The 23,425-nt window shown below is 41.0% G+C and overlaps 5 protein-coding genes across 8 annotated transcripts in view; 2 read left to right on the plus strand and 3 right to left on the minus strand.

Moving 5' to 3' along the window:
- Positions 1-12,104, plus strand: part of LOC115621879 (heat shock protein DDB_G0288861) — a 30,364-nt gene extending 18,260 nt beyond the window's left edge. Inside the window, exons 3-10 of one of the 2 annotated variants that reach the window (XM_030515709.1) lie at positions 5,470-5,990; positions 6,072-6,313; positions 7,728-7,924; positions 8,830-8,988; positions 9,084-9,174; positions 9,236-9,317; positions 10,050-10,645; positions 10,906-12,104. In XM_030515709.1, coding sequence (XP_030371569.1) covers positions 5,470-5,990; positions 6,072-6,313; positions 7,728-7,924; positions 8,830-8,988; positions 9,084-9,174; positions 9,236-9,317; positions 10,050-10,645; positions 10,906-11,128 — 2,111 coding nt within the window. In that variant the 3' untranslated portion in view covers positions 11,129-12,104. The remainder of the gene's footprint in view (positions 1-5,469; positions 5,991-6,071; positions 6,314-7,727; positions 7,925-8,829; positions 8,989-9,083; positions 9,175-9,235; positions 9,318-10,049; positions 10,646-10,905) is intronic. The other variant, XM_030515710.1, reaches the window with a different exon arrangement.
- A 13-nt stretch (positions 12,105-12,117) lies between these two features.
- LOC115621878 (zinc finger matrin-type protein CG9776) lies at positions 12,118-18,529 on the minus strand. 3 transcript variants are annotated; one of them, XM_030515705.1, is made up of 7 exons: positions 17,694-18,529; positions 17,420-17,629; positions 16,713-16,900; positions 15,682-16,386; positions 15,467-15,612; positions 12,691-14,855; positions 12,118-12,508 (listed from the first exon to the last, which is right to left on the minus strand). In XM_030515705.1, the coding sequence occupies exons 1-7, from the start codon at positions 18,418-18,420 to the stop codon at positions 12,498-12,500; spliced, it is 4,152 nt and encodes a 1,383-aa protein (XP_030371565.1). In that variant the 5' UTR covers positions 18,421-18,529; the 3' UTR covers positions 12,118-12,497. The 3 variants fall into 3 exon arrangements, with proteins under 3 accessions (XP_030371565.1, XP_030371566.1, XP_030371567.1); XM_030515706.1 differs by lacking the exons at positions 17,420-17,629; positions 17,694-18,529 and adding an exon at positions 16,995-17,180; XM_030515707.1 differs by lacking the exons at positions 15,467-15,612; positions 15,682-16,386; positions 16,713-16,900; positions 17,420-17,629; positions 17,694-18,529 and adding an exon at positions 14,910-14,950.
- A 337-nt stretch (positions 18,530-18,866) lies between these two features.
- LOC115621175 lies at positions 18,867-19,845 on the minus strand. Its single transcript, XM_030514739.1, has 2 exons — positions 19,506-19,845; positions 18,867-19,424 (listed from the first exon to the last, which is right to left on the minus strand). Exons 1-2 carry the CDS (start codon positions 19,811-19,813, stop codon positions 19,025-19,027), a joined length of 708 nt encoding a protein of 235 aa, XP_030370599.1. The 5' UTR covers positions 19,814-19,845; the 3' UTR covers positions 18,867-19,024.
- Positions 19,846-20,044: 199 nt separating this feature from the next.
- On the plus strand, positions 20,045-20,484 carry LOC115621176. The gene has a single exon (XM_030514740.1). It carries the CDS (start codon positions 20,060-20,062, stop codon positions 20,357-20,359), a length of 300 nt encoding a protein of 99 aa, XP_030370600.1. The 5' UTR covers positions 20,045-20,059; the 3' UTR covers positions 20,360-20,484.
- Positions 20,375-23,132, minus strand: LOC115621174 (S-phase kinase-associated protein 2). Its single transcript, XM_030514738.1, has 5 exons — positions 22,940-23,132; positions 21,694-22,660; positions 21,203-21,608; positions 20,974-21,133; positions 20,375-20,712 (listed from the first exon to the last, which is right to left on the minus strand). The coding sequence occupies exons 1-5, from the start codon at positions 22,996-22,998 to the stop codon at positions 20,526-20,528; spliced, it is 1,779 nt and encodes a 592-aa protein (XP_030370598.1). The 5' UTR covers positions 22,999-23,132; the 3' UTR covers positions 20,375-20,525.
- Between the last annotated feature and the right edge of the window lie 293 nt (positions 23,133-23,425).

Genomic DNA, 23,425 nt, shown 5'->3' on the forward strand with positions numbered 1-23,425 from the left:
AGATAAAACGCTTCTAACAGTGGAGAGCAGAATTTCTTTTTCCTGGTATTAACTGACGCTGCAAATTCCTTAGATAGCTTCAGCTGTAGCTTCTTTGATCAAGCCTACGTACATATCGGGTGTTTTTTATGTCACAGCACGACTCGGGTCTTATCGTAGCAATTGCTGCCTCAATTCGTGCCAGATCGTCGGCAAACAATTAGTATATAGTATATAGTATTGTACATGAATGGTTTGGATAAATATTTATATGGAATATTTACATTACTTTTCAATTACAGAGAACAAATAAGATAACATCTTTATCTGGCATTTACTTGCTTCTATAGATAATAAGTACAGCATCTCTTAGGAGAAGAGTTAGAAACTTAGAAGAGCTGTGATTATACTTAAGTCAGTGGAAATTTCGTCCGCACATAGTATACGAAATCGGCCAAGCTTTGTTCATTCACACATAAATCTGCTGTCCCAGCATCAGCTTCCCCCTTGTATATATAACATACAATAATAGATACATTGTGGTTGCTATACAGACACACACACACACACACAGAGAGAGACAGTTCATTAGCTTAATTTGCATATTGTGTGATTTTAATTTGCTGCAACTTGTTGTTGAGGCTTTTGCCATTTTCGCTTTTCATGCCCATTAGCATCTTCAATACTAATAGCAAAGCCCGACTCGCCGTAATTTCCGTTCCTTTCGTTTGTGGCATTGTAATGATTGCCAATTTTTTGGACACTTTTCCCCACAGCTCGACAATTTTAGCTGATTGTGCAATTTTATTGTGAACATTTTCAAACAGCACTGCACACTGTTGGGAGCGTGTTTTTTTGTAATCTCGATACACATAGTATATTTCATTTTATTTAAATCGTGCGGCTCTGACGGAGGCGTCTGTTGCATTCGATTCGGTTGCAACAATTGCTTCAACATTTGGTTCCAAGGCGTGCCATATTGTTATTGTTTATTATTTGTTGTGCATGTTTGGATATGTATATATGTACATTCATATATATATATGTGTGTTTGTGTGTAGCTTAAGTTCACGGTCAGTGATTGATTTAATTTTTGGCATGCTGTTATGAAATTTTTCCACACACGCGATCTGACATTGAAATTGGGTAACTATTTAAGTAATGTAAACGCTGTTTTCAATTTAAAGCAATGCTAAATGGTTTCCATTTAATTGTGTGGCGTGTGAAGTGAATGTAATTTATGCTAAATCTCACAAACCAACTACAGATTGATGTTCCGGTTATTCCTGGCGCTCTTATAGACAGTTTACGTTGCGTAAATTACCAAACAAATTGTATTCTTGATTCAAAAAAATAAGTCGCGCCTGATGCCAATAATTTGAATTGGCAAAGACTTTACTTTTCGAACACAATAGGCAAGTAAAATGAACATTTCCTTAATTGCAAACCTTTCTCGGCTCATTGGAATTCTTTAGTATATAAATAAAAACTTGTCTTAAGTCTAGGAAAACAATTATTCCCGCTACAAATTTGATATTTCAAGCTTATCTAAAGCGTTCGGTTATTCTTTTCATCTGAAGCAGAATATATTTTCTAAATTAAGCTTTCAATCCGTAAACTTCTTAGTAAACCCTTTGTGTACATAGTTCGAAAAGAACCCATATTTGGATATACAAAATAGTTGTAGTTCTTCAGGGCAGTCGAAATCACATTTCACTCTTAATATTCTCAGTAATTACATATCTACTCTCTTGGAGCAGTGTGACCTTTTCGGCAGGTATAGACTGGTTTGTTCTCACATGGAACAGTCTATAAAGTGAAGACCAAAACAACGCAATTACTAACAATTTTCATCAATTTGCTAATAAATTGAACTAAACTATCACTAGTGTTGTGGCATACACGCCATTGTTCTAAAGACCGTCGGCCGACCTTCCTCTCGCCGCACATCCGCTTCAGCTGTGCTATTTATAGCAACCCTCTGGGGCACCCTTGCAAAGCGCGGCAACGCCCCTTCTGCAAAACCAACAAAACCAACCACAGGCACAGCTGGCTAGTCTTTTTGCTGGTCTAAATTTAAACCAGCTTGGGGCGAAGCTTGCACATGTCTCAGGAATGCCGTGTATATATGTATTTATGTATATGTTTGAGTCAGACTTCAACGGCGACTCCGGCTGTGACTCTCAAGTTGACCGACAGGCGCCAAAGTGTAGAGTAAATTTTCACTTTTGCCAAACTATGCCACAGTTTGAAATTACAAACTTGTATTTGCGTGTTCCTAATCTTTGTAATGGGCCCAACGCTCGCCCACATAGGTACAGCTCTTTGTATGCGTGAATAAAATTACCAGTTTGCCAATGCAAATGCAATTCAGAGCCTAACACACTGACAATTTGACAAATTGACGAACTGGCGTTTGACAAGACTCTGCGACCAAGCAATGCAAATGCAAAAGAGAAACCGTTTACGCTCAAATTTCCAAATCAAAATATTTAGTTAAATGAAACCAAAACAAAAACATCCATAAACAACAAGAGATACTCGTTAAGAAAAAGTTGAAAAAATAACTGAAACTTGTTTTGAGAGCGCGACATTTTTGTGGGCTTAAATAACTCGACAACGCACAGTGGGATAATTGGAGAAAAACGACAACAAAAATTCATTTTTAGGTCTTCAATTTAACACTATTAATGGATTGAAGAGCATCCTTAATACACAGATTTCAAATAGGCGTAGATTTGCTTCTGTAAATAAAAAACAAAATCTGCAACAAAGCTAACAGGACTTTTTAAAAATATAACTTACTGGAGACGCCACATTATGGAGGGTTACACACAAAATAATACTATGTAGTGCTTTTGTATTAAATTCGATTTACGCTCGGTAACACTTTTTCCGAAACTCTTCCATTGTTAAAACACCGAATGGTATACGTGATTCAATAAGGGGTTTTTATTGAAGATGCTGTCGGAAAAATGCTTGAATTGTTTCAAACTCAATCAAAATCTTCGGTGAAATTGGATTTGGAAAGTTCACTGATAAGGAAAATTCGGTCGACACTGTCACAGCGAATTTTAATCATCAACCACTCCCCATTTTAGCCCTATTTGACTCCGTTGAAATTTGAATTTCCCTATGAACAGAAAAGGCTTCTAACAATATTGAGTGGAACATTTTGTTTGTTTTAATAAAATAAACTTATATAAACATGTTTTCTTTGTTCTTATCCTTAAAAAGTACTCAAGTGCAAACCAAATATGAGTTTGTAATGGATTTAGAGATATTTTTCGAAATTTATGGAAACATGCAAACAGCTGACAGGTTACTAAACTTTGAGTTGCAAAGCAACTGCACTTTGTTAATTAAATATTATTAACAAAGTTTAAGTGTTGACACTGTTTTGCATATTTGTCTATTAAATCGGTAAATAAATGATATATAATAGCTAATAACTCGGTCTAACGCGATTGCAAAATTGCTACCTTTTCTCTTTTAGCGCGGTGAAATACCTCGTTCTAACGCGATTGACAAAATCGATTTTTTGATTTTGTTGATTATTGCATGCACATGAGATGTGTGTAGAAGAAGGGAAGTGGCACTTTCTACACCATCATAGTAAGAATGAGTGCATACTCTTATGTCCATACATAAATAGTTGCTAAGGTGAGCAAAACTTTATGTCTTCAGACGTGCACATTAAAATTCTTATGATAAAAGCAATGGTTAATGGTTCAACGGTTAGAATGAAATTAAATTATATAAAGTAAATTAGTAAATTATACAAATTGCAGTTTCTACGTGGCAGTCAAAGAAAAGCTTTAAGCTTTAAGAGCCACTAAACAGTCGAAAATTACTGATTTTTTGCCACGCCACCATATAAAAAATGTTAATTACTAAAGCTGCTATAAATGCCACTAAATGAATTTCTATTTTACTTTAATACATATGTGTTCTCTTTTTACGTTTGTTAACTTTTGATTAAACCTTTTGCCATTTGAATAAACTTTTTTATGTTTTTGAAACTAAATAAAATAAATTCAAACACTAAAAAATAGTTGTATGCATTTTTCGAAGTCTAGGAACGTAACCCCTTATTTTGTATGGAAATACAGGGCTCGTTTAACGCGATTTTGCTTAACACGACGTTTTCAAGGAACGTAACCCCCGCGTTAAGCGAGGGCTAGGTGTATTTATAATCTATCCATCTATATTTATATATCTATATATATAGGCTATGAACTGGCTTAACTCTCATAGGCCGCGTGATTTTTTCCACTGTGCGACGACATTACTGAACGAGAATTGTCGCTGTCTTTGGATTGCTTGTTATTGTTGTTGTTGCCTCACTGCCTGCCTCAACTTACTCTACTGCTCGAGTCGACCGAGTGCCTCAACACCCTGACGGGTGTTCGCTCTTGTTCGCTGGTGGGTGACTCATTTGCCTTTTTGCCATGTTCGAGTCCGGGGCTGGACTGCAGCTTGAACTTTGAAATCATTGCTCTGTTGCGAGCCTATTTAATTAGTGACATGTGTGGCGACCTTCCGCGCTTTAAATACATACATACTACTAATAAAAGCCATGCGACTTAAATTGCGGCAATTTTAGATTGTTTGTCAGTGGACAAAAGTTTAATTCAATTAAAAGTAAATAGAAATCAATGCGTGTGCAGTGAAGCGTGGCATGAGTGCGAAATTGATTGTGAAAACGGAAATAGACATGAGCTAAGAGGTAACTGCAAAGGCAACAGATGTTGTTATTACCAAAAGCAAAAAATTTCATAGAAACTATATGTATTTTGGTGGACCGACATTTTTTAAAACTTGCAATGAGATTTAAATTTAACGCGAGAAATACTCGTATATATAGTAGAAATTACAATGGAATGGTAGAGTAGAATCTTAAAAAACTTCAGTTGAAGACATATAAGTACTAATTATATTCTGTCTAATTTAGTGAAAAAAATCCAAATAGCAGATGGCTAAATATCCACTCGCCCTGTCATACTGATCAAGAATTGTGGGGTCTGCTATCCTCCTTCTATCCGTTACGTATATTTCCACTTAACTAATAAATGTTTTTAAGTATGATTGTCTTTTTTTTGTTCATTTTTATGGGATTCCTTTAAATGTCTCAATACATATACATACATACATATCTTCGAGATCATAGAGATTGAGATGAAATATAGTATGTTACTGAGGCGAAGAATTATGAATTTCATGTGCAGGAAATTTAAATAAAAAACGTGACATTATGCATTAAACATAAAAATAAATTACTTGGAGACTTGTGATAAAGCTGGATAGACTGACTGTTAATTCAAAGTCAACCAAGAAATTATTTTTACTTATGTAGTATCAAAAAGCCATTGAAGATGTTTTGACTCTACTTGTATATAGCTGTAAATCGTGCTTAAATTTAAGGTTCTACAAATGTAAAAGTGTTTCTAATCTAAGCATTTCCGCTTTTTATTAACTTACTTTGTACAGGCTTGGAGAACACCAAACGTAAGAAGTTAAAATCGCGCAGTGCGGCATCCACAACATCCTCATCGTTGCCGCATAGCAACACGCATAAGAGCAGCAGCAACAATGGCAGCACAGCCAACTATTCCAAGGATCATCTAGATGCCTGGCTGGAGAATTGTCTGAGGGATGCAACGAACGCGCAACTCTCATCTTCATCGGAATTTCTTGACTTCACGCCAACCAACAACAAACAACATTTTGTGGCGCAAGCGCAAACAACACAGCAACAACAACAGCAGCAGCAGCAACAACAACAGCAGTCCCAAGTTGCGCCGCAACAGCAACAGCAGCAGCAACAACAACAACACATGCCAAATATGCACAACTTTCAAGCGGCAACAAGCTATGTGCCCCAACAGCAACAGCAACAGCAGCAACAACAAAATCAGCAACATCAGCAATTTCTTATGCGTTCCCACTCTCAACCTTATAATATGGGCCTCAGTGGGGCAGCCTCACCCTTCAGCCTGGGCATTCAGCGCGTGAGTTTGTGTCATTTTGGACATGAAACATGCCTGTACTTAATGAATGAGTGTATTTCTTTTATTGTTTCTGTGTTGTAGCACGCGCCCAACTATGCGAAGCACTCACAGGCTTTAAGCCATCGCTACCCCATGCTCTTTCCGCCCCCGGGCAACGGGTATGCGAGTGGATTTGGTGTGACGCACGGCGATGGCACGCAGGACTTTGCCAGTCTTCCGCCGCTGGTCAATATGATGGGCGGTTTCAATGGCGGGTCCGAACACGAACAAAACTCCACGGATGTCCTAGATGGCAGTGGCAGTAATCCAAACATCAGCAGAGGGTGAGTAGTCGAAGCAAATCACTCACCAATCTTAAGAAAAATTGAAGATTTTCTAAAAAATGTAAAATAGCCACAGCGCAAAAATCAAATGTAAAGCTGATTCAAAGAGTTCAGAAATCAAATGATAATTCTACAAGGGATTTGTAACAGTTTGATCGACTATAGAACATTTTAATTCGACAGAAGGACCTTTATAAAAGTAGAAGATAGAATATCAAAAGAAAGCACTAAAAGTTGTTTATTATGAACTTCTAATACTACCCATGTTTTGGTCAGAAATCATCGCATTTCCATATAAAGCATTTGCTTTAATTTGGATACCTCCTCGTATTCTCTAATATGGGGTATGCAGTAATCATTTTGTCGGATTTTCCTTTCGATTTCAAAATGTGTGAGTAATTCCATTATCGGTACCATGAATTCGCATTCATAACCAATATTGCAATTATTGGTCACATGTTTTCACCAAAAAATAACAAACAATAAACGAAGAAAGAAAAGAAATCAGTTGAAAATGAAATAAAGCTGCTCTATGACATGGAGCATATGTCCTAACTGGACAATACTCTTTCAAATAGACTCGCCTTTATTTTTAATTTTAGTGAAGAAATCTGCAATGTTGATCATTATTCCAATTATATCGCTTGTGGGCTGCAATGCAATCTAAACTAAGGGCAAGAGCTTTTTTTTATATTATATTGTAATGTAGGATTCTTCCAGTATATTAGTGCCAATTAATGTCGAGTATTTAGACAGTATTTCACTCACATTTTGTTATACATTTTCCTAGCCCCAGTCTACGATTTCTTCTGTAGGCATCGGCGATGCTGTGGTAGTCTAATCTTATTGCCAGTTTTAATAACTAACGGCTTAGCTCAACTTCCTTTTGGAAGGCTAAATTTTTCAATAGAAATTTTTAATTATATTAAAATGTTTAATAAATAGGTACGTGTATATCTATGTACGTTTTCCCATATGAGTACATTTAGAGTATTCGCTTTCACTATAAATCTATCGGAAGAAAGTAGAACATGTCTTCTTAAAGGTGGTAATTCTACAAGTGATTTGTAAGAATTTAATCTACTATACAAGGTTTTAATATGTTGAGAGATGGACCTTTTTAAAATAGCACTGGCAGTTCTTACTGAAGTGCTTTCGAGAACATTAACCTCTCTAAGTGAAATTAAACCAAATAGATGAACAAATTATTTTCTTCAAAGAAAACAACCATCATTATACGAATTCTTGATAATATTTTGAAAGAAAGCTCCTCCTTACAATGTTGAGGAATGGTTTTAATTGGCCTAAAACCGAATCAAGTATAATTAGTAAATCAATATTTTGAAATAAATGTATCTGTAATACCGACAAACAACAATTACAGCATTATAAACACTACTAAACATATTTTTAGTTTCAGATTCAGCGATCCCTGCCTACTCAATCCCTCGGATAACGACTCTAAGCTAAGCGGCCAAAATACGCCCGATCGTCGCAATTGCAGCAATGAATTGGAGCAGCAAAATAAATTCTTTTCCGCACTCATGGAGCAAATAAACATTCTACATGAGACCAACTCGAAGATCTGTCGAAATTTGCACGAAACGAAAGGTGTGTGTGTGTGTGTGTGTGGAAATTTTTGTGTGCAACAGTTGGCAGTAAGAGTTGTATTTGTATTGTATACATTGTCTATCTAAAAAGCTCTCTAATTGTGCAACACTTGTGTATACAGCATTTTTTTTACTCTTCCCATCTACTCGTACTCCTACACTTGCTCTGGCCTGGCCATTTGTCTGCTCTTGTAAAAATAACAGTTGCCGTTTACTTTTTATAACTGACTATTTATATATACACAATCCTATTTTCAATTATTAATTACACGCTGCTACAAATTGTGACATTTTTTGAAACTAGCTTACAGAGTGACTGCTGCTTTCTATACATGATTCTTATGATTAATTTCTCAACTTTTTAAAGTGTTTTATGAACTTTCCATTAAGTCATTGGATGTAATATTCGAACTCAGACGATTTTCGAGCTGATTATGGTATCTTTGGTAGATCTTCAAACGTCAAATGTCTACAAAGTATTAGCGTAGTTAACAGCACTAACTACTTAGTATCAATCATCACCTTTTTTGTTTTAGGCGGCATGTGCGTTTGTTGACATATTGTTGTTGTTAAACATAAAAAAATGATATTTATTTTAATTTTATGAAAAGCTGTAATCGTTGAAAATAATTTATTAACCACCTGTACGTGTACATGTACAAAACAATATTAATTAAATATGTACAATTTGGATCAGAGTTGTAGGAAACTTAGACGTTGACAAAAGTTTCAACAATAATTTAATTTCCTAAGCATTAGTCACTTCTTCAGAAACTTTTCAATCTTTGTAGCAGAGTGTAACAATCTGTAAATGTATTTTTAAATTTGTACCTTTTGTTTTTCTTTTATTCGACCCTCCCAACTATGTACTTTGTCATTCCTGCACCTCACGTAAAACTACTTTAGTTGATATCGAAGCTTTAAAGCACGCGCCCAACAGCCAGCAATGGGGTGGGGGCATGCGGCACCGTAGAGATAGCTTGAGCGGATTAAGCACACAAAGTCAACCATTGGTATTTGGCGGTGGATTTGGCACGCACAGCCCAGCGCCCACTTTTCATTCAGGTACATTACAAGTGCCAACATTGATTGACATCGCCTTCAAGCAGAGGGAGCTTCCAATTAACGTGATTTCTTTTCGTTCATGAACATATGTACAGGCGCAGGCGCCTATACACCCGGCATGATGACCGATGTAGTTCGCGAGGTCAAGGAAGCGGCGCGTGTGCGCGAGGATGCACTTCTTAATCGGTATGTACTAAATGCTTTTATAGCTCAATCACCACTATATATATATATTGATCATTTGCAGCGTCAAATCTATGGTAGAGGAACGGCAATGGTCAATGAACGAGGGCAACGTGCGCATCTTACGTGACATCGACGAGCTAAAGGTAATCCATAATTGAGACCAAATTCAAAAAAGGAAAATAAACTCGTATAGACTAGGGACTAGGAGCGTCTGCATACCAGGTTTGGTTTATGTACGCTCAGCCGTTTCCGAAATCCAGGCGTTCATCCAGACAAACGGACGGACGGACATGTCTAGATCGATTTCTCTCGTCATGCTGATTAGGAATATATGTACTTTATGGGGAGAAGTCGGAGCTGCTTCCTTCTGCACGCTACATACTTTTCACAAACATAATATACCCTTTCTACCCGACAGGGTATACAAACTGCAGAAATCGTCTTATGGGTACTATGATAGATGTTATATACGAAGATTCGATTTGATTAGCCATGCTCGCCTGGTCACTCTCTGAAATATCGCGATAATGATGGTGGGCATATGGACTTGTTGCCATTAGAATAATTGGTTTATAAATATCTTTCAATAGGACATTTCTATTTTTTAGTTTTCTGTAGTGCTCTAATATTTTCCTCAAAACGCATGTACTACTTGGTATACATTTCATTTTAATGTTGTTTTTTTTTAAGTTTAAAAGTGGTAATGGGAAGAAGGGGTTGTTTGAAAAAATGAGAAGGAAGTTTTTGTATTACATCTATCCTTTTGTAAGCCAACGTTTCTCTGAGAAAGATAAGTCTCTCAATGAGAATTTTGTGTTTACATTGAAGTTTACAATTGTATTAATGAAAAACCTCCCCTTCCCACTCCTTTACAGACGCACGTGCTGCAGCTGCGCCTAGAGCGGAAGGAGACAAACAAACGTTTGAACCATCTGGAGGCGGAAAACAAATATTTGCGGCAGGCATTAGCCTCTTGCTATAACAACCGCACGCCACAGCACGATATCATCTATGAGAACGAGCGGGCGCAGCGAACCCGGAAACCCTTTCCCAATGGCAGTGGAGCGCGACGTGCGCATTCCTTTAACTTACATTATGGCACAGTGCATCAGACGCCGGCGCAAGCCACACACTCGCTGGATGAAGACGATGAGGTGGAGCTGGAGTTGGAAGAGAAGCAACAGCTGCCTGATGCCCTGGACGACGAGGAAGCCAGCAGTGAGCTGCAACGCTCCGCGGCTGGTTCTGCAAAGCGTCATTCAGTTTCCAGCATTGAGTCCCGAAGCAATGGTCTGACAACTCCTCAACAGCAGCCGCAAACCCCGCCCAATTTTGCTTTGATGTCGCCACCAACAAATGAGCAGGCAACGCCGCCACCGCTACTGCCGCGAAAAAAGGAGCACGCCCAGTTAAAGCGCGAACTTCAAGAAGCGTCTGCCGCACGTAAGGAGGCCAATCAACGTATCATAGCGTGGGTGTAGTCTATGCTCTAAACTCTTTACATATAATATTTGTTCTTTTAACCACAACAAACCATATGCATACAAACACCTTTTATTTCACAACCATGGGCACAACTAACAAACAATCACATCTATTACAAGTAGTTTAGTACTGAATTGTGGTGACTAAAAGCAAAACTCACACATTTTTTTGCATTTCTGTTCTTCTCTTTGGACTCTGCGCTCTCTGCGTTCCTGTTCGTGTTCGTTCACTCTTCAAACCCTTTAGACTCGAAAAATTGGTTACAGACCTAAGTCTCGCCGTGACGAATGCAACAGCTAACAACCTAACAAATGGCGGACGCGAGCTTCAGGAGCATAATAATGTTGGTGTAGGTCATGCAATGCACTCTCAAAATCAAGCCAATTGGATTCCACGTAGTACGGCAGCCATAGCAGCGACGTCGGGTTCAAAGTTCAGCGTGGCCGGCGGACCCATCACGGACTTATAGTTTTAGCTAGCAGCTTGCGACCCCAAGTCTCAACCAAAGGTTCCGCAGCTGGTCACCAAAGTGCGCGTTACTCACTTATAGCAAAAGGATCAAGGACGACCTCAACGGCGTTTGCACACATTTCGTTTCAAAATTATTTATAACTCATTAACATTTGCATAGCATCACCACTCTCCCATATATTTCATAATTGTGTATTTTTGTTTCGTATGTAACCCAAAAAAAGAGGCCAAATGTTTCCCCCCGATCCATCCAACATCATTGTAGAACAATCCTAATCTATTGACTCTTCAAGAACTTAAAACATTAAGGTTTTTTAAAATGTTTACTAATATATGGGTAGCACAATATTCATTTGAACAAAAGAAAACTGTGAATCATCTTGTAACTTGTACTAAACAGCTCCTAAAGATCGTGAAGGACATTTGAACTAATTAAGAATCTAGCGAAAATCGTGTACCTAGCAAAGAACAAAAATAATATGTCCTAACATATAAAAATGAAAGTCTTTCATAAATTCAAATTGTTAAAACAAATTATGTATTTTTTTGAGAAGCGATTGTCAAACTTATATATATTACACATATAGTATCTGTACATGTCAAAATGTAAAGTACACGCTTTGAAATCGAAGCTCTATTGATAATGTGCTCACTCAACTGATAAAAAGAAAACAAATTATTTCGTTTCGTATTTCGTTGTTCCTGGTATTTCTCTGAGGGTATACAAGGATAATTTGTAAATCCTTTTGTATACCATTAAAAGTCGCTTTATGTTTTATGTAAGGCTTTTTATTAAAAAGAAAACAGATTTTTATCAGCACTGATAATACGTTCGTCCTTTTTAAATTCGCCGAAAAATTACATACATATGCGTCTTATCGAGTGTTCACATTAGCGAATGATAGTTTTCGAAGCGCATGCATTACACTAATAATTTTAATATATTAAACGTATTGTTAAGTGCCATTTGATTTAACAAAACATGAATTGTAATTATGATGTTTAATAGAATATTTTTTACAGTAACTTGTGTGATATATATTCATTACTTTTTTAATGCCTTTTTGCATTTAGATCTGGGAATAAGTTCCAGTTGTCGGTCTGCGGCATGTGATTTCGATTTGAATCTGGATTATACATACATTACACAGATATATGTGCATTAATTTAAAACAATTGTTATATAAACACACTGTCCATATGTGTCCCGACACTACAAAAATATCATATAGCTATGACGATCAGGTTGAGATTGCTGCCACAGATGCAGTTGTTCTTGCTGCTGTAGAAGCCAATTTTTGTATGTTTTTGTATGTGTGGACGCATCCACCGGCAGCCGAGTTTCTTGGGAAAAGTCAAATGAAATCTTATAACGCATCTAAGAATACATAAAGCATAGATTAGAAATGATAAAAATATATGAAAGATGGATGGAAAGTAACATTTAAATGAGGTTGAGTGTGGCCGTGTCGGTGCGTGAATATGCGTGTGAATGTGCTTGTATATGGATGTGCGTGTGTGTGTGTGTGTGTGGTTTGGAGGTGGCTCTCCTTTACATACATTGTGCAGCCATGTCGCTGCTATCGATGCCCAGCATTGCCAATTCGTCCAGCTCCGCCTGACGCCGCATCTTTTCGCTGCCAGTGGGCGATACCGGCGGTTGCGGTATATTCGCCACATCAACCAGTTCGCTAACAGGTTTCGTTGGATTTGACTCAGGCGCGTCTTCTTTCGCATCTGACAAAAGTGGCGGTGGCGGTGATCCTGGCATAGGTATATCAACTGCTTCCACATGCTTCAAGCTAATGGGAATAGTTGCCGCGGCTTCCGCTGGCTCTTTCACATCACCGCCATTTCCATTGGAAAGCGGCTGCAATTGGTGTACTGCACTATTTTTGTTATACACATCGTTTTGGGAGTCACCGTCCATCTGCATAGGTGAATTCAACGACTTGCTAGATTTCTCAATAGGTTGCACATTTGTGGGCGGCAAGGAGGTCTGAGTGGTCTCTTCGATTGTTACCAGATGTATACCCTGCTTGGCCAAATCCTGCAGACTGTGCTCGTCCATTACCGCCTCATCTTCTACAATGGTTGTGATTGTTGATGGTGGCTCAGCCGGTGCGGGGCTCTCAGCCGCTTCATCAGCAGGTCGCTCAGAGGGAAAGATAATGTCAAGTGCTTCAGCGAAGTCTTTGGGAAGTTCGCCATCTCGAGGTTGTGAGGCCACATCTAAAGGCTGAGTGGACAGATCAGATTCGGATTCATCAATGCCCGGCGGCAGAACGTCATCCTCTTCATTCCCATCAATCTCGCCATCTTCTAAAGAAGGTTTGCCATTGCCAATAGCGGGTCCCTCGGCGCTGTTGCCCGGTGGTGGGGGTGGTGGACAAGCAGTCATGAGATTGGCAAACTGCACCGGATCTGGCATCAGTTCATCATAGTCCATCATCATGCCTGCATCGGGATGGAATGGAGGCGCATTGCCATATGCATCTTCCATCATAGCCATTTGGATTTGAACCACTGTTGGTGCAGGCGGACGCACAGCACCAGAGGTAGCAGGCTGTCCTGGTGCATCTGGGGGAGGTGGAGGAGGAGGTTGAGCCATCATCTCAGTTCCGTTGGTGTAAGGAAGGCCCATCTCGCCATAGATACCGGTTCCAGTTTGCGTTGAGGGCTGTTTCTTGAATACTGGCATCTTACCAATAAAAGGCAACTTCTTGCCACCCGCTGCTGCCGCCGCAGATGCGCTGCTACTCGAATTCTTGGAGCTTTTAGACTTTGACGCAGACTCTTTTTTGTCTCGCTTGGAATCCGGCCCTTTGCGTTCGGGCACAGTACGAGGCCTGAACTCGGAATGTTTTACGACGGGGCGTTCAACGCGACTGACGGCACCATGTTCCCGGCTGCCGGAGCGCGAACGACTGCGGGAACGGCTGCGACGTCGACGAGCATCACGGGAACGGCTGCGTCTCTCTCTGTTTCGCAGTGGAGAACGTGAGTACCGTCGGCGCCCACGACTGCGATCCCTGCTCCGGGAACGCTTCCTCCGCCGACTATCATAGTCGTCGCGGCCTCCTCTTGAACTGCTGCGTCTGGAACGGGAGTTACGTCGCTTGGCCACTGGACTACGCGATCGCCTACCTCTTTCAACGCGTCGCGACTTCTCTTCATTATGCGACTGTGGTGGTCCTGTAGTATCCCTAGGCGCCAAATTGGTCGTGTCGTCCGTATCGCGTCCTTTGCTCTTTAGCTTGCCCTTTAGTTGCTCCAAAAGTTTCTTCTCACTCTCGCTGATGACTGGCTGAACAGTGTTCCATTGTTGCATCATTGCTTCGTCGCGTTTCTTCTGTTCCTCCAAATCGGCTGCAGCTCTGATTGCGGGCTCCACTCCACCAGCTGGTGTCCACTTACTCAGTCGTGTGTGGGTACTGAGTGAATCTTTAATGATAGGCGGCGGTGGTGGTGCGACAGGATACTGGATCACTGGCTCCTCCTTGGTCACTGGCGTTTCCTGCTTGCGCATCGCAACAAGTATGGATGCATTGGCTTGCTTCTCTAATAGTTGCAAAACAGCTTCTTCGTCGGGTAATTTCTTTGGTTGTGGCTGTTCATCATCCGACGAGGAGCCGTCCGATGAGGACGATGTGTCATTGGCCGCAGCATTTGCCGCTTTCTTCTGTTTCTTTCCGTGCTTCCGTTTCTTTTTCTTCTTCTCGGTGCTGTAAATAATAGAGATTATCAAATCACCTCTAATTTTTTACATATCTAAATACCCTCTACTTATGAACATTTGATATAATTTATCAAATTGCCTGTTCAATAATTTTTTAAGCACTATAGCTATAAAGTTAATTATTAGCTTTACTAAAACCTGCAACCTAGGTTAGTCAACGTTGACAGATAAAGCAGATAGAAGTGATTTAAAGAAAACAAAATACGGATATTCCATATATTTAGGAAACACAGTTGAAGTAGAAGCTTAGCTTAGAAACTTCAAAATTAACAAATCTTGGTAAAAACTAGCACCATGAAAAAGTTTCTTTTATGGCTTGCAACATTTTTCTACACGAAGGATAAAAGAATATTATAACAACGTTTGCATATATTCTCGTATATAATTAGAATTACAAAAATTTTCAAAAAAATAGGGCTGTACATCCACATTTCTATTCAAACGATCAGCTAGTACTGCGTTTTCTGCCTCATAACAATGTCTTCATTTTCTACTGATATCCAATTGGTAGCACTGAATTTTTTTTATGGAATATTGCTGCTACAACTGATTGTAAGAGATAATAAACTTAAATCGTAGAATATTTAAAAAACGTACCTCTTCTTTTTGCGCTTCTTGACGGCCTTTTCTTCATCCTTTTTGGATTTCTTTTGCTTGGCATCCTCGCTCTCTTTCTGCTGCAACGCTCGCTCCCGTTCGGCCAGCCATTCGGTCTCGTAGTTAGGACTCTTTTTAAGAAATGTCTGAGAAATGCAGTTGAAATTTACAGATAAATAATCTGTTAAAAGTTTTCCTATAACCATTGCACTTACGTCATAACGGTTGGAATGAGTTTTCGACTTTAGATGAGCCGATGCACAATGTAAGTCACCAATCCAGACCCTGCACAATTTACAGTACCATGCTGAGGCAGGCACCAGGAATTGCATACCCCGCACTGGCACCCGTTTTGTGGGGGCATTCTCAAAACTTGGAAACGGATCGTGGTCGATATCGATGTGCCAAGGCGTTTCTATAGTGTCGCGGTTCATATGCTCCTCGGCATGTAAGTGCTTGAGATAGTCGCGAGCTGTCTTCGGGAACACACCACAGCTGGAACACCAGTGCTGTTCGGGATCGAAAAACACCAAATTGTAATTTTGTGGGGCTGGCTGAGCAGCTTTCGTTGAAGCTTCAACATTGCGCTGTTTCGCTTTCATTGATTTGATTGCGCGATGCTTAAGGCGATTTGTGGGGCTACCATCGCCATTCTCCTCGTCACCCTCAGATGAAGAGTCCGATGAGGAGCTGGTTGAATCACTCGATTCCGAACTGTCGTCCGAACTATCACTGGATGCCGAATTTTCCGATTGAGGTGCCGCTTTAGTCACCTGTTCCAGGCTAGCCTGTGTCTTGATGCGTATTGCTGACGGTTCTGGTGCATCTTCGGTTTCATCATCGGGATCCTCGTCGCCAATGAGGCCGTTTAACATGTCAATAACATTCTCTATAGTGTCCAATTTCTTTTTTATCTGCCCCTGAAATAATATTAAAGCTATATTTTGCAATTCTGTGCAGCCCTATTAAATTGGGTTTTACCAAATGTTACATTTTATTATAGTTATAAAGTTGTACTAAGTGTTAAATTATGAGTTACACTTGCAGAATGGGTTTCACTATTTATGTTTGAAGTTTAAAAACATATTCGATGCTACATTAATAGCCTATTTACCGCAAAATATTTGCTATAGACCTTAAATACGACCGATGGATTCAATTTGTGTTTTTTACGATATTTGGGCACAAAACATTGACAATGAAAAATAAATGAATAACTATTTAATTCATCTATTGTATGGAATACCTGCAAATAATCGTTCTGCGCTATGAAATCCTGCGTTGTGGGCGACGGCGGTTCATCTACAGCGGCCAAATCTTCACGTTGCTCTTTCAACACTTTCATCTCCTTTTTGAGCAGAGTTACTTTCGTCACGTAGTTGGCGCGTTGCTTCTTAAGCTCGTCCTTTTGGTTCTCTGCCTCCTGGGCAACGGCTGCCAATCGACCGATATATAGAGTGGGTAAAGAGAGAGAAACAAATTAGCATACATTTCCGTCAGTTCAATAGAAAGTTCAAATTTCATTTACAAAATGCATTCTCGAGTGCATTTCACGGCTAGTTACACAATGGCAAACACCAGCCACGGTCGGGTGCGGACGTCGGCTCAGCGGACCGCACACGTTTTCTTGTTGTGGTCCTCGGAGTTGAGTGCATGCGTGTGTTGTGAATGTGCCGCTCCCAAGACGAGAAGTGAGTTTCAAACAACGAAAAACGCCGAATACGCATTATGCATACGCATAAATGCGCGTTTTATAGCTAGATTCTGAGTGTCTACAATTTGTATTTTGGTTTATGTATATTATGTTCTTTTTCGCGTTTAATTTACAGTTTACATATTGTTTGGCTTTTGTTTGTTAGGGGCGTAATCATGACAACAATAATAAAACATAATGTGAGAGGTTTGCATGTGAATTTTTTGTAGTACCAAAGCGATATTCATTTCCACACTTACCGTCCTGTGGCGGCAAACCTCCACTCTCACGCGTTGCCGACGGCAACTCCTCCGGTACAGATGACTCCTGAACAGGCAACATTTGCTGTTGTTGTTGTGGCTGCTGCTGCGTGGGCTGCACAAGCGACTGTTGTGGTTGCGCAAGAGTCTCCGGCGTCGCTTGTGGAACACTTGGCAATGGCTGCGGTATCCAGACCTGCTGTCCGTATTCTGCGTATCAAACATGGATGTCATTGTAAAACCTGGATTCCCGAACTTGCCAATAACGACTTACCATTTACGCCCCAGGCTCCCTGCGGTGGAGGCCCATAGCCCGCACTGAAATCAGCTTGCGTTGGCGGCGGTCCTGGCATGCCATATGCTGCTGGTGGACCCTGGGCTTGAAATGCATTTGGCGGTGGTATACCATATTGGTGTCCATACACGCCCGGTGGTGCTCCATACGGACCCTGGCTGTACATTTGAGGCGGCATTACTCCGTATGGTTGTTGACCTGGATGCGCCAACTGTGGTGGCCCTCCTTGCATCTGTTGTCCGGATGGCGGCGGCAGGGGCGGCGAAGACGGCTTCTTTTTGGGTGACCAGCGTCCACCAGGACTCCCGGATCGTCTGCCACGTCTAGGCGGGGAGTTAGTTCGCGATCGAGAGCGTCCAAAGCGTCCATCCCGTCGACCACGTCGTGGGGGAGACCGTCGGCGATCCGGTGAGCGTCTCCTATCCCGATCGTAGCGCCTGCGTGGTCCATAGCGTCCATACTCGGTAGAATCGTAGCGTCCCCGGCGCGGTGGTGGTGAAGGTGAACGCGAGGGCGAACGTCGCCGGGATGGTAGCGTTACAGGTGATGGTGAGCGAGAGGGCGAACGTCGCCGTCGCGCTGTTGGTGAAGTCGAGCGTCGGCGTGAGCGTGATTTGCTGCTTTTGCGATTCGCCGCCATAGATTCCTCGTTTTTTTCATTCGTATCCATATCGACTCCGGGTGGACCAGGTAGCAGTTCGTCCATTTTATTATGCAGCGGAAGACGCTCCACTAATCGTGCGTATTTTTCAACTTAATAATTGTCTAAGTTTTATGTCAATTACAACGTTGCAAATTCTGAATATTACGTACAAAGCACCGCAGTTCAGACACGGGCACGATATTTAGTGTGACCGCATTTATTTCGTTACATCTGCCGCCAGCACTGTACATATAAAAATACCAAATTTTTAGTTTTCATTTGGTTTCAATACGCGCTCAATTAACAACGCTGTAGGCATTAGTGCTGGAACGGTGGAACTGGAGTAACTGTATAGGAAAAAGAATTGCAGTATTTTCATTCCAAAAGCATGCGTTTTAACTAAAGAGGTCCATATGTTTAAAAAGGTAATTAATAGTTAAGGTTAAAACAAGAACCAATTGTTTTATACGAGTAGGATTAGGATAAATGCCTTATATTAAAGTATAGCATTTTTAAAGATTCCAAAAGAGTTTTGGTTTTTTATTGAAAATGTGCGAGAAATATAAAATTTTATTACCGTTAAGCAACATATATTGGTCATTATTAATAATGTAGAACGAATTTTTTTGGTTGTCATGAATTATTAAAATTTCGTATCGGCAGAAAACTACACCCGGCTGACAAATGTCAAGTTAGTGATCCTTTGGTGCAGACACTTTAGTTTTTCAATGGGACAAGTGGGCCTCGGATGCAGGCATTTGCAGTATTGGAAACGTTTCATCAAATACTCCTCAAACTCCTCGCAAGGTTTCAGTAATGTGCGATAATCTTCGATTGATTCGAGGCTAATGGGGTCCAACTGATGCATAAACGCTTTCATTTTTAAAATACTGGCGTAGAAATAGTTGAAGATATCGACAACCATTATCTTGTGGTGCTGAATGGAACGATGGTGCTTATCGCCCAATATAAATGGAGTTTCCATCTTCTTATCCAGTTTTTTATAAGCTGCGTAAAACTCCTTGCAGTGCGTGCTTAGCTCCAAGATGGAGTGCTTCAAGCAATTGCTGTTTGAGGCACAAATAACAATATTAGTTGGAACATTGCTAGCTCTTGCAACATGAGTTGCTATTCTTATATCTTCTTACTTAGACGCACGCAGCACTTGCAGTTTTTCCTCGTACTCATTGATAATGACCTCCTCGGCGGATAGGGTGTAGACCTCTGGGAAGCGGCAGCCGGTTCCCGAACTGATGACTAGCAAATACCGTTGGGTTAACACCCACACCCGCTCAATGAGTATTTTTTGGGTCTCAATCTCGCAGAGATATAACTTATAGTAATCACGATAGCGTAACTCCAGATCCACAAGTAATCGCAGGACTTCCACTTCATTCTCGTAGTGCTCCTGTATTTGGGGCGTCAAATGGGGTTCATCGTCATTGGCGTTGCTCATTTTTTAACGTTCTTGTCTATTTTCTACTACAAATATGTGATTTGCAATGTGATGGCGAAAGTGTACTTCAGGCAGCAATAACTAAATAATAATGACATTGTAGGCCATGTTTGCTTAGCTGAACAATTACAGGCAGTCGTTAAAAGCATATTCAGGTAAGGGCTGCTCATGGCTGACTTATCAATGCACCAACAATGACTATAAATATCGGCATTGGTACAACAGCTCGATATTAGTTCTGACAAAATGAAACCTCAAGTGGTGATCTGCATTTCGTTTGTGGTAGCACTCGGCGCCTTGACCAGTGCTTACAATGGCGACGGGCAGCCAGGCTGTCGTACCCAAGAGGAAGTGGACATTGGCATCTTTCGCGATAATTGGGATGCCACATCCTACTGGAAGTGCGAGAAGTTAAACGAGCCGGCCAGCCGCTGGCGTTGTCCTTCCGAGACGGGCTTTATGGATAGTCTGAAGGATTGCGTCAATTGGGATGAGTGGAAATGGGAGAAACCGGCCGCACCGCTCAGTGAGGTTGTTGATGAATAAGGAAACTCCAAAACATAGTGACATATTATTATTGTCATAATATTAAAAGTAAAATTACGAAATTGCGCTAAGCGAAAAAAAACGCAACAAAATGAATAATGAAAGCATATGTGTAAAAAATTGAATCGTTGAGTCCTTTGTAGATAAATTAAAATCATGTGGCTGATTAGTCCCGGGTGCGTAGGCCCCAAATAGAGGTGCGACGTGTGCCTACTGTTGGGCGAGCCACTGAGCTGTGTATGAACTTATTGATCCCCATTTTGGGCATTTGCTTCTCCAGCACCTCCATGGCCGATTCGGTAAGCACACCAAATATATCCAGATACGTGAGAGATGGCATTGCATTTAGTTCGCTGCAAGTGGAGAAGGATTGCTTCTTGTTATTCAAATTCTCATGAATTCTCCTTTAGTTTTAAATGTAAGAGGTCCATATTGATTTAAGATGAAACTCAGATTATTTTACACACTACATAATCTCCTTTATAGGATTTTAAAAGAAGTTCTCAGAAAAACGCAAAGGAATTAACAAATTTAGATCTATATAATGATTTGTAGATTAATAGTTGTTAACCAAAAGAGCGCGTATTTCAGGATATTTCTTTCACTTGACTTACATGAAGTTGTTAACCGGTATGAGGTAACACCGTGAAACGGATAAATACTCGAGCATTTTGAATTTCATGATGGCTTTTAGCGCACAAGGAGTCAGACTATTGCAATCGGATAGATCCAATTCCAGCAGTTGAGGGCAACGCTTTTGCAATATCACGACATCTGCGAGAGAAGACAACATAAATGTGGTTTAGCTCGAATTGTTTTCTTTAAATTGCAGCTATTACTCACGATTATCGAAGAGGACACGCCGACATCCAGCCACATTAAGGCGTATCACATTGGGCGTTATATGCACGACCAAGGCAGTGATCGCATCGGCACTTAAATTCGTCCACGATATATTCAAACTGCTTAAGTTGGTAAGGGACTCCATAAGCATCCCCACACTCTTGGCATTAAGGCCAGTGGACATGGACAAATTAAGCGCTTCAAGCGATTTGTTCTGGGCAATCTCAAAGCAAATTTCATCGTTGAGCTCAGCGTGTTCCAAGCTGAGCTTCTTAAGTTGACGACAGTGCGCGAGTAATATGTGTAATGAGTTGAGAGAAATGGAAGCCAAGCTCAAATCCAAATACTGTAAGCGAGTGTTGAACGAGGGAGGCGAGGGAGGGCAGGTGAAGGCAGGCTCCTGAATCTGAAACAATTGATGATATAAAGAATTAGCCAAAGTTGCATCAGTTCGGAATCTAATTAAACCTGTCGTTTATTGGGGCACTTACATCCGCTTGAGCTAGTCGCAGAACGACAACACCGCGGCGCACAACCTGCTCGAGAGCATGTGGACATAATGTGCGCAAGCCCAAATCCATACGAGTCCAGAGTGTTTCGTCGCGAGCCAAGCAGTAGAATCGTCTACAGACAGTCGCAAGGCGTAGCAGCGTTTTCTTGGGCAGCCATTTGAAAATGTTCAGTACTATCTCGTCCGAGAGCTTGTCGAAATAGTTGACGCCGCTGTTAAGGTGCGCGCTCATGGCGGTTGTGCGATAGATAAAGAAATTGTCCGATGGTTCCATACGCGAGGTCTGCGGCTGCGATTGCGGCTTCTGTGTTTGCTGGCGACTCTGCTGACGCTGAAGAGCCTGTTTGGAGGTGGAGGGCTGCAAACTTAATGGCGGCTGCTGTTGTTGTTGATGCTGTATTGATGGAGAGGGCGCAAAAGCTGTTGCCACCGGCTCGCTCTGGTTATTGCACGTGACGGTTGCCAGTGGATTGCGGGTGCGCTTTGTTGGCGAATTGGAATTGCTGCTGCACTCGGAGCCCAGGGCAACACGTTTGGCCTGTGAAAGAGCGTGTAGCTTCTCAGCCGATTGCCGCAGAAGGCGCTGCTGCGCATCCTCGCTGAATACTTCGACGACGGTGTTGTTATTGGTGTTTACACTACTGTCCAACGTTGTGTCTGCTGTTGTATTGAGACTGAGGCGTTGTTGCTGATGCGACATTCGTGTGGCGTTGACGTGAGGGGTCAACTCATTAGAATTCTCGTCGCTGGTGGCACTGACCGCCAAGGCAATGGCCGACAAAGCCGATGAGCTGCTTTCCTCAGAGTCCAACATGCCGATGCCCAGCTCTTCGAGCGCCTCGAATGTAAGCGCTGAGGGCGAGGAGGGGTGCTCGTACCGTGACGTCTTTGAAGCGGAGGTTCCAACAGTGCCAATGACGGCGCTGTTTCTACTACTACAGCGTTTTCTGTAATAGAGAGTAAAGCGACGGAACATTAATTAATAAAGCGCTGAGGCGGTGCCCACTTGCTGGTTCAGCAACAGGTCAAGCACCTTTCAATTTCCTTAGTCAACATTAATCAACATTAGTCAACATTAGTGATGTTGACCTGGTTTTTCTTCCTAGTGCATTTTAAATGCATGAAAATACTGTGACGTCACAGCACAAATCGCGCCAATTCTCGCCCGGCAACGTTTTTCTAAATGAGTCTCAACAAAATTTGGGCCTGTGTGCAATTCTAATTACCTGGTAGTTGGACACAAGTTTTCAATATTTTCGTCTGTCCTATGTTTGCGGCTGCTCATATTTACATAAATTCTTTAGTTATTTCGCGGTCTCTTTTGGACATACACACACACACAGCCACAAAATCTACGCGCTATTATTGACAATAACTTAGTATGCCCAAAACGGCAAAACTAAAAATACCGAACAGCAACCGAGAAAATACCAATTGGTGCTGCCAACTTGTTATGCATAAGTTTGCCCATCTCTAACGTAAAAAAAGCTGTAATAACAAAAAAACAAAATTTTAACAGATAAACAAACAAAAGAACGGGGAAAACGAGAAGATATTGCAATCTTCAGAAAATTTATAGCATAGGGAAAGTTTTTTGAGAAAAATTTACATGTTGCAGGGTTTTAGCACATCTTGAGTGAAAAGTGAAAACTGCAATAAAAACGAGGCGGGCGGTGAAACTGCGACGGCAGCAACAACAAAACAACAGCGTT

The sequence above is a fragment of the Scaptodrosophila lebanonensis genome, unplaced genomic scaffold (genome assembly GCF_003285725.1).
Source record: "Scaptodrosophila lebanonensis strain 11010-0011.00,11010-0021.00 unplaced genomic scaffold, SlebRS2 tig00000024-arrow-pilon, whole genome shotgun sequence".
Lineage (NCBI taxonomy): Eukaryota > Metazoa > Arthropoda > Insecta > Diptera > Drosophilidae > Scaptodrosophila > Scaptodrosophila lebanonensis.

What these genes read in the sequence shown, in the direction of transcription:
- LOC115621878 (XM_030515705.1), bottom strand. Translation starts at nt 18,420, where the DNA reads ATGGACGAACTGCTACCTGGTCCACCCGGAGTCGATATGGATACGAAT. An exon ending in AGGTTTGCCGCCACAGGACG is followed by an intron (nt 16,901 to 17,419) that starts GTAAGTGTGGAA and finishes GTCGATTGGCAG; the next exon opens with CCGTTGCCCAGGAGGCAGAG. An exon ending in CGCAGAACGATTATTTGCAG is followed by an intron (nt 16,387 to 16,712) that starts GTATTCCATACA and finishes ATATTATTTCAG; the next exon opens with GGGCAGATAAAAAAGAAATT.
- LOC115621175 (XM_030514739.1), bottom strand. Translation starts at nt 19,813, where the DNA reads ATGAGCAACGCCAATGACGATGAACCCCATTTGACGCCCCAAATACAG. An exon ending in CAAGTGCTGCGTGCGTCTAA is followed by an intron (nt 19,425 to 19,505) that starts GTAAGAAGATAT and finishes TGCCTCAAACAG; the next exon opens with CAATTGCTTGAAGCACTCCA.
- LOC115621176 (XM_030514740.1), top strand. Translation starts at nt 20,060, where the DNA reads ATGAAACCTCAAGTGGTGATCTGCATTTCGTTTGTGGTAGCACTCGGC.
- LOC115621174 (XM_030514738.1), bottom strand. Translation starts at nt 22,998, where the DNA reads ATGAGCAGCCGCAAACATAGGACAGACGAAAATATTGAAAACTTGTGT. An exon ending in GCGTGTCCTCTTCGATAATC is followed by an intron (nt 21,134 to 21,202) that starts GTGAGTAATAGC and finishes CTTCTCTCGCAG; the next exon opens with ATGTCGTGATATTGCAAAAG. An exon ending in ATACCGGTTAACAACTTCAT is followed by an intron (nt 20,713 to 20,973) that starts GTAAGTCAAGTG and finishes CTCCACTTGCAG; the next exon opens with CGAACTAAATGCAATGCCAT.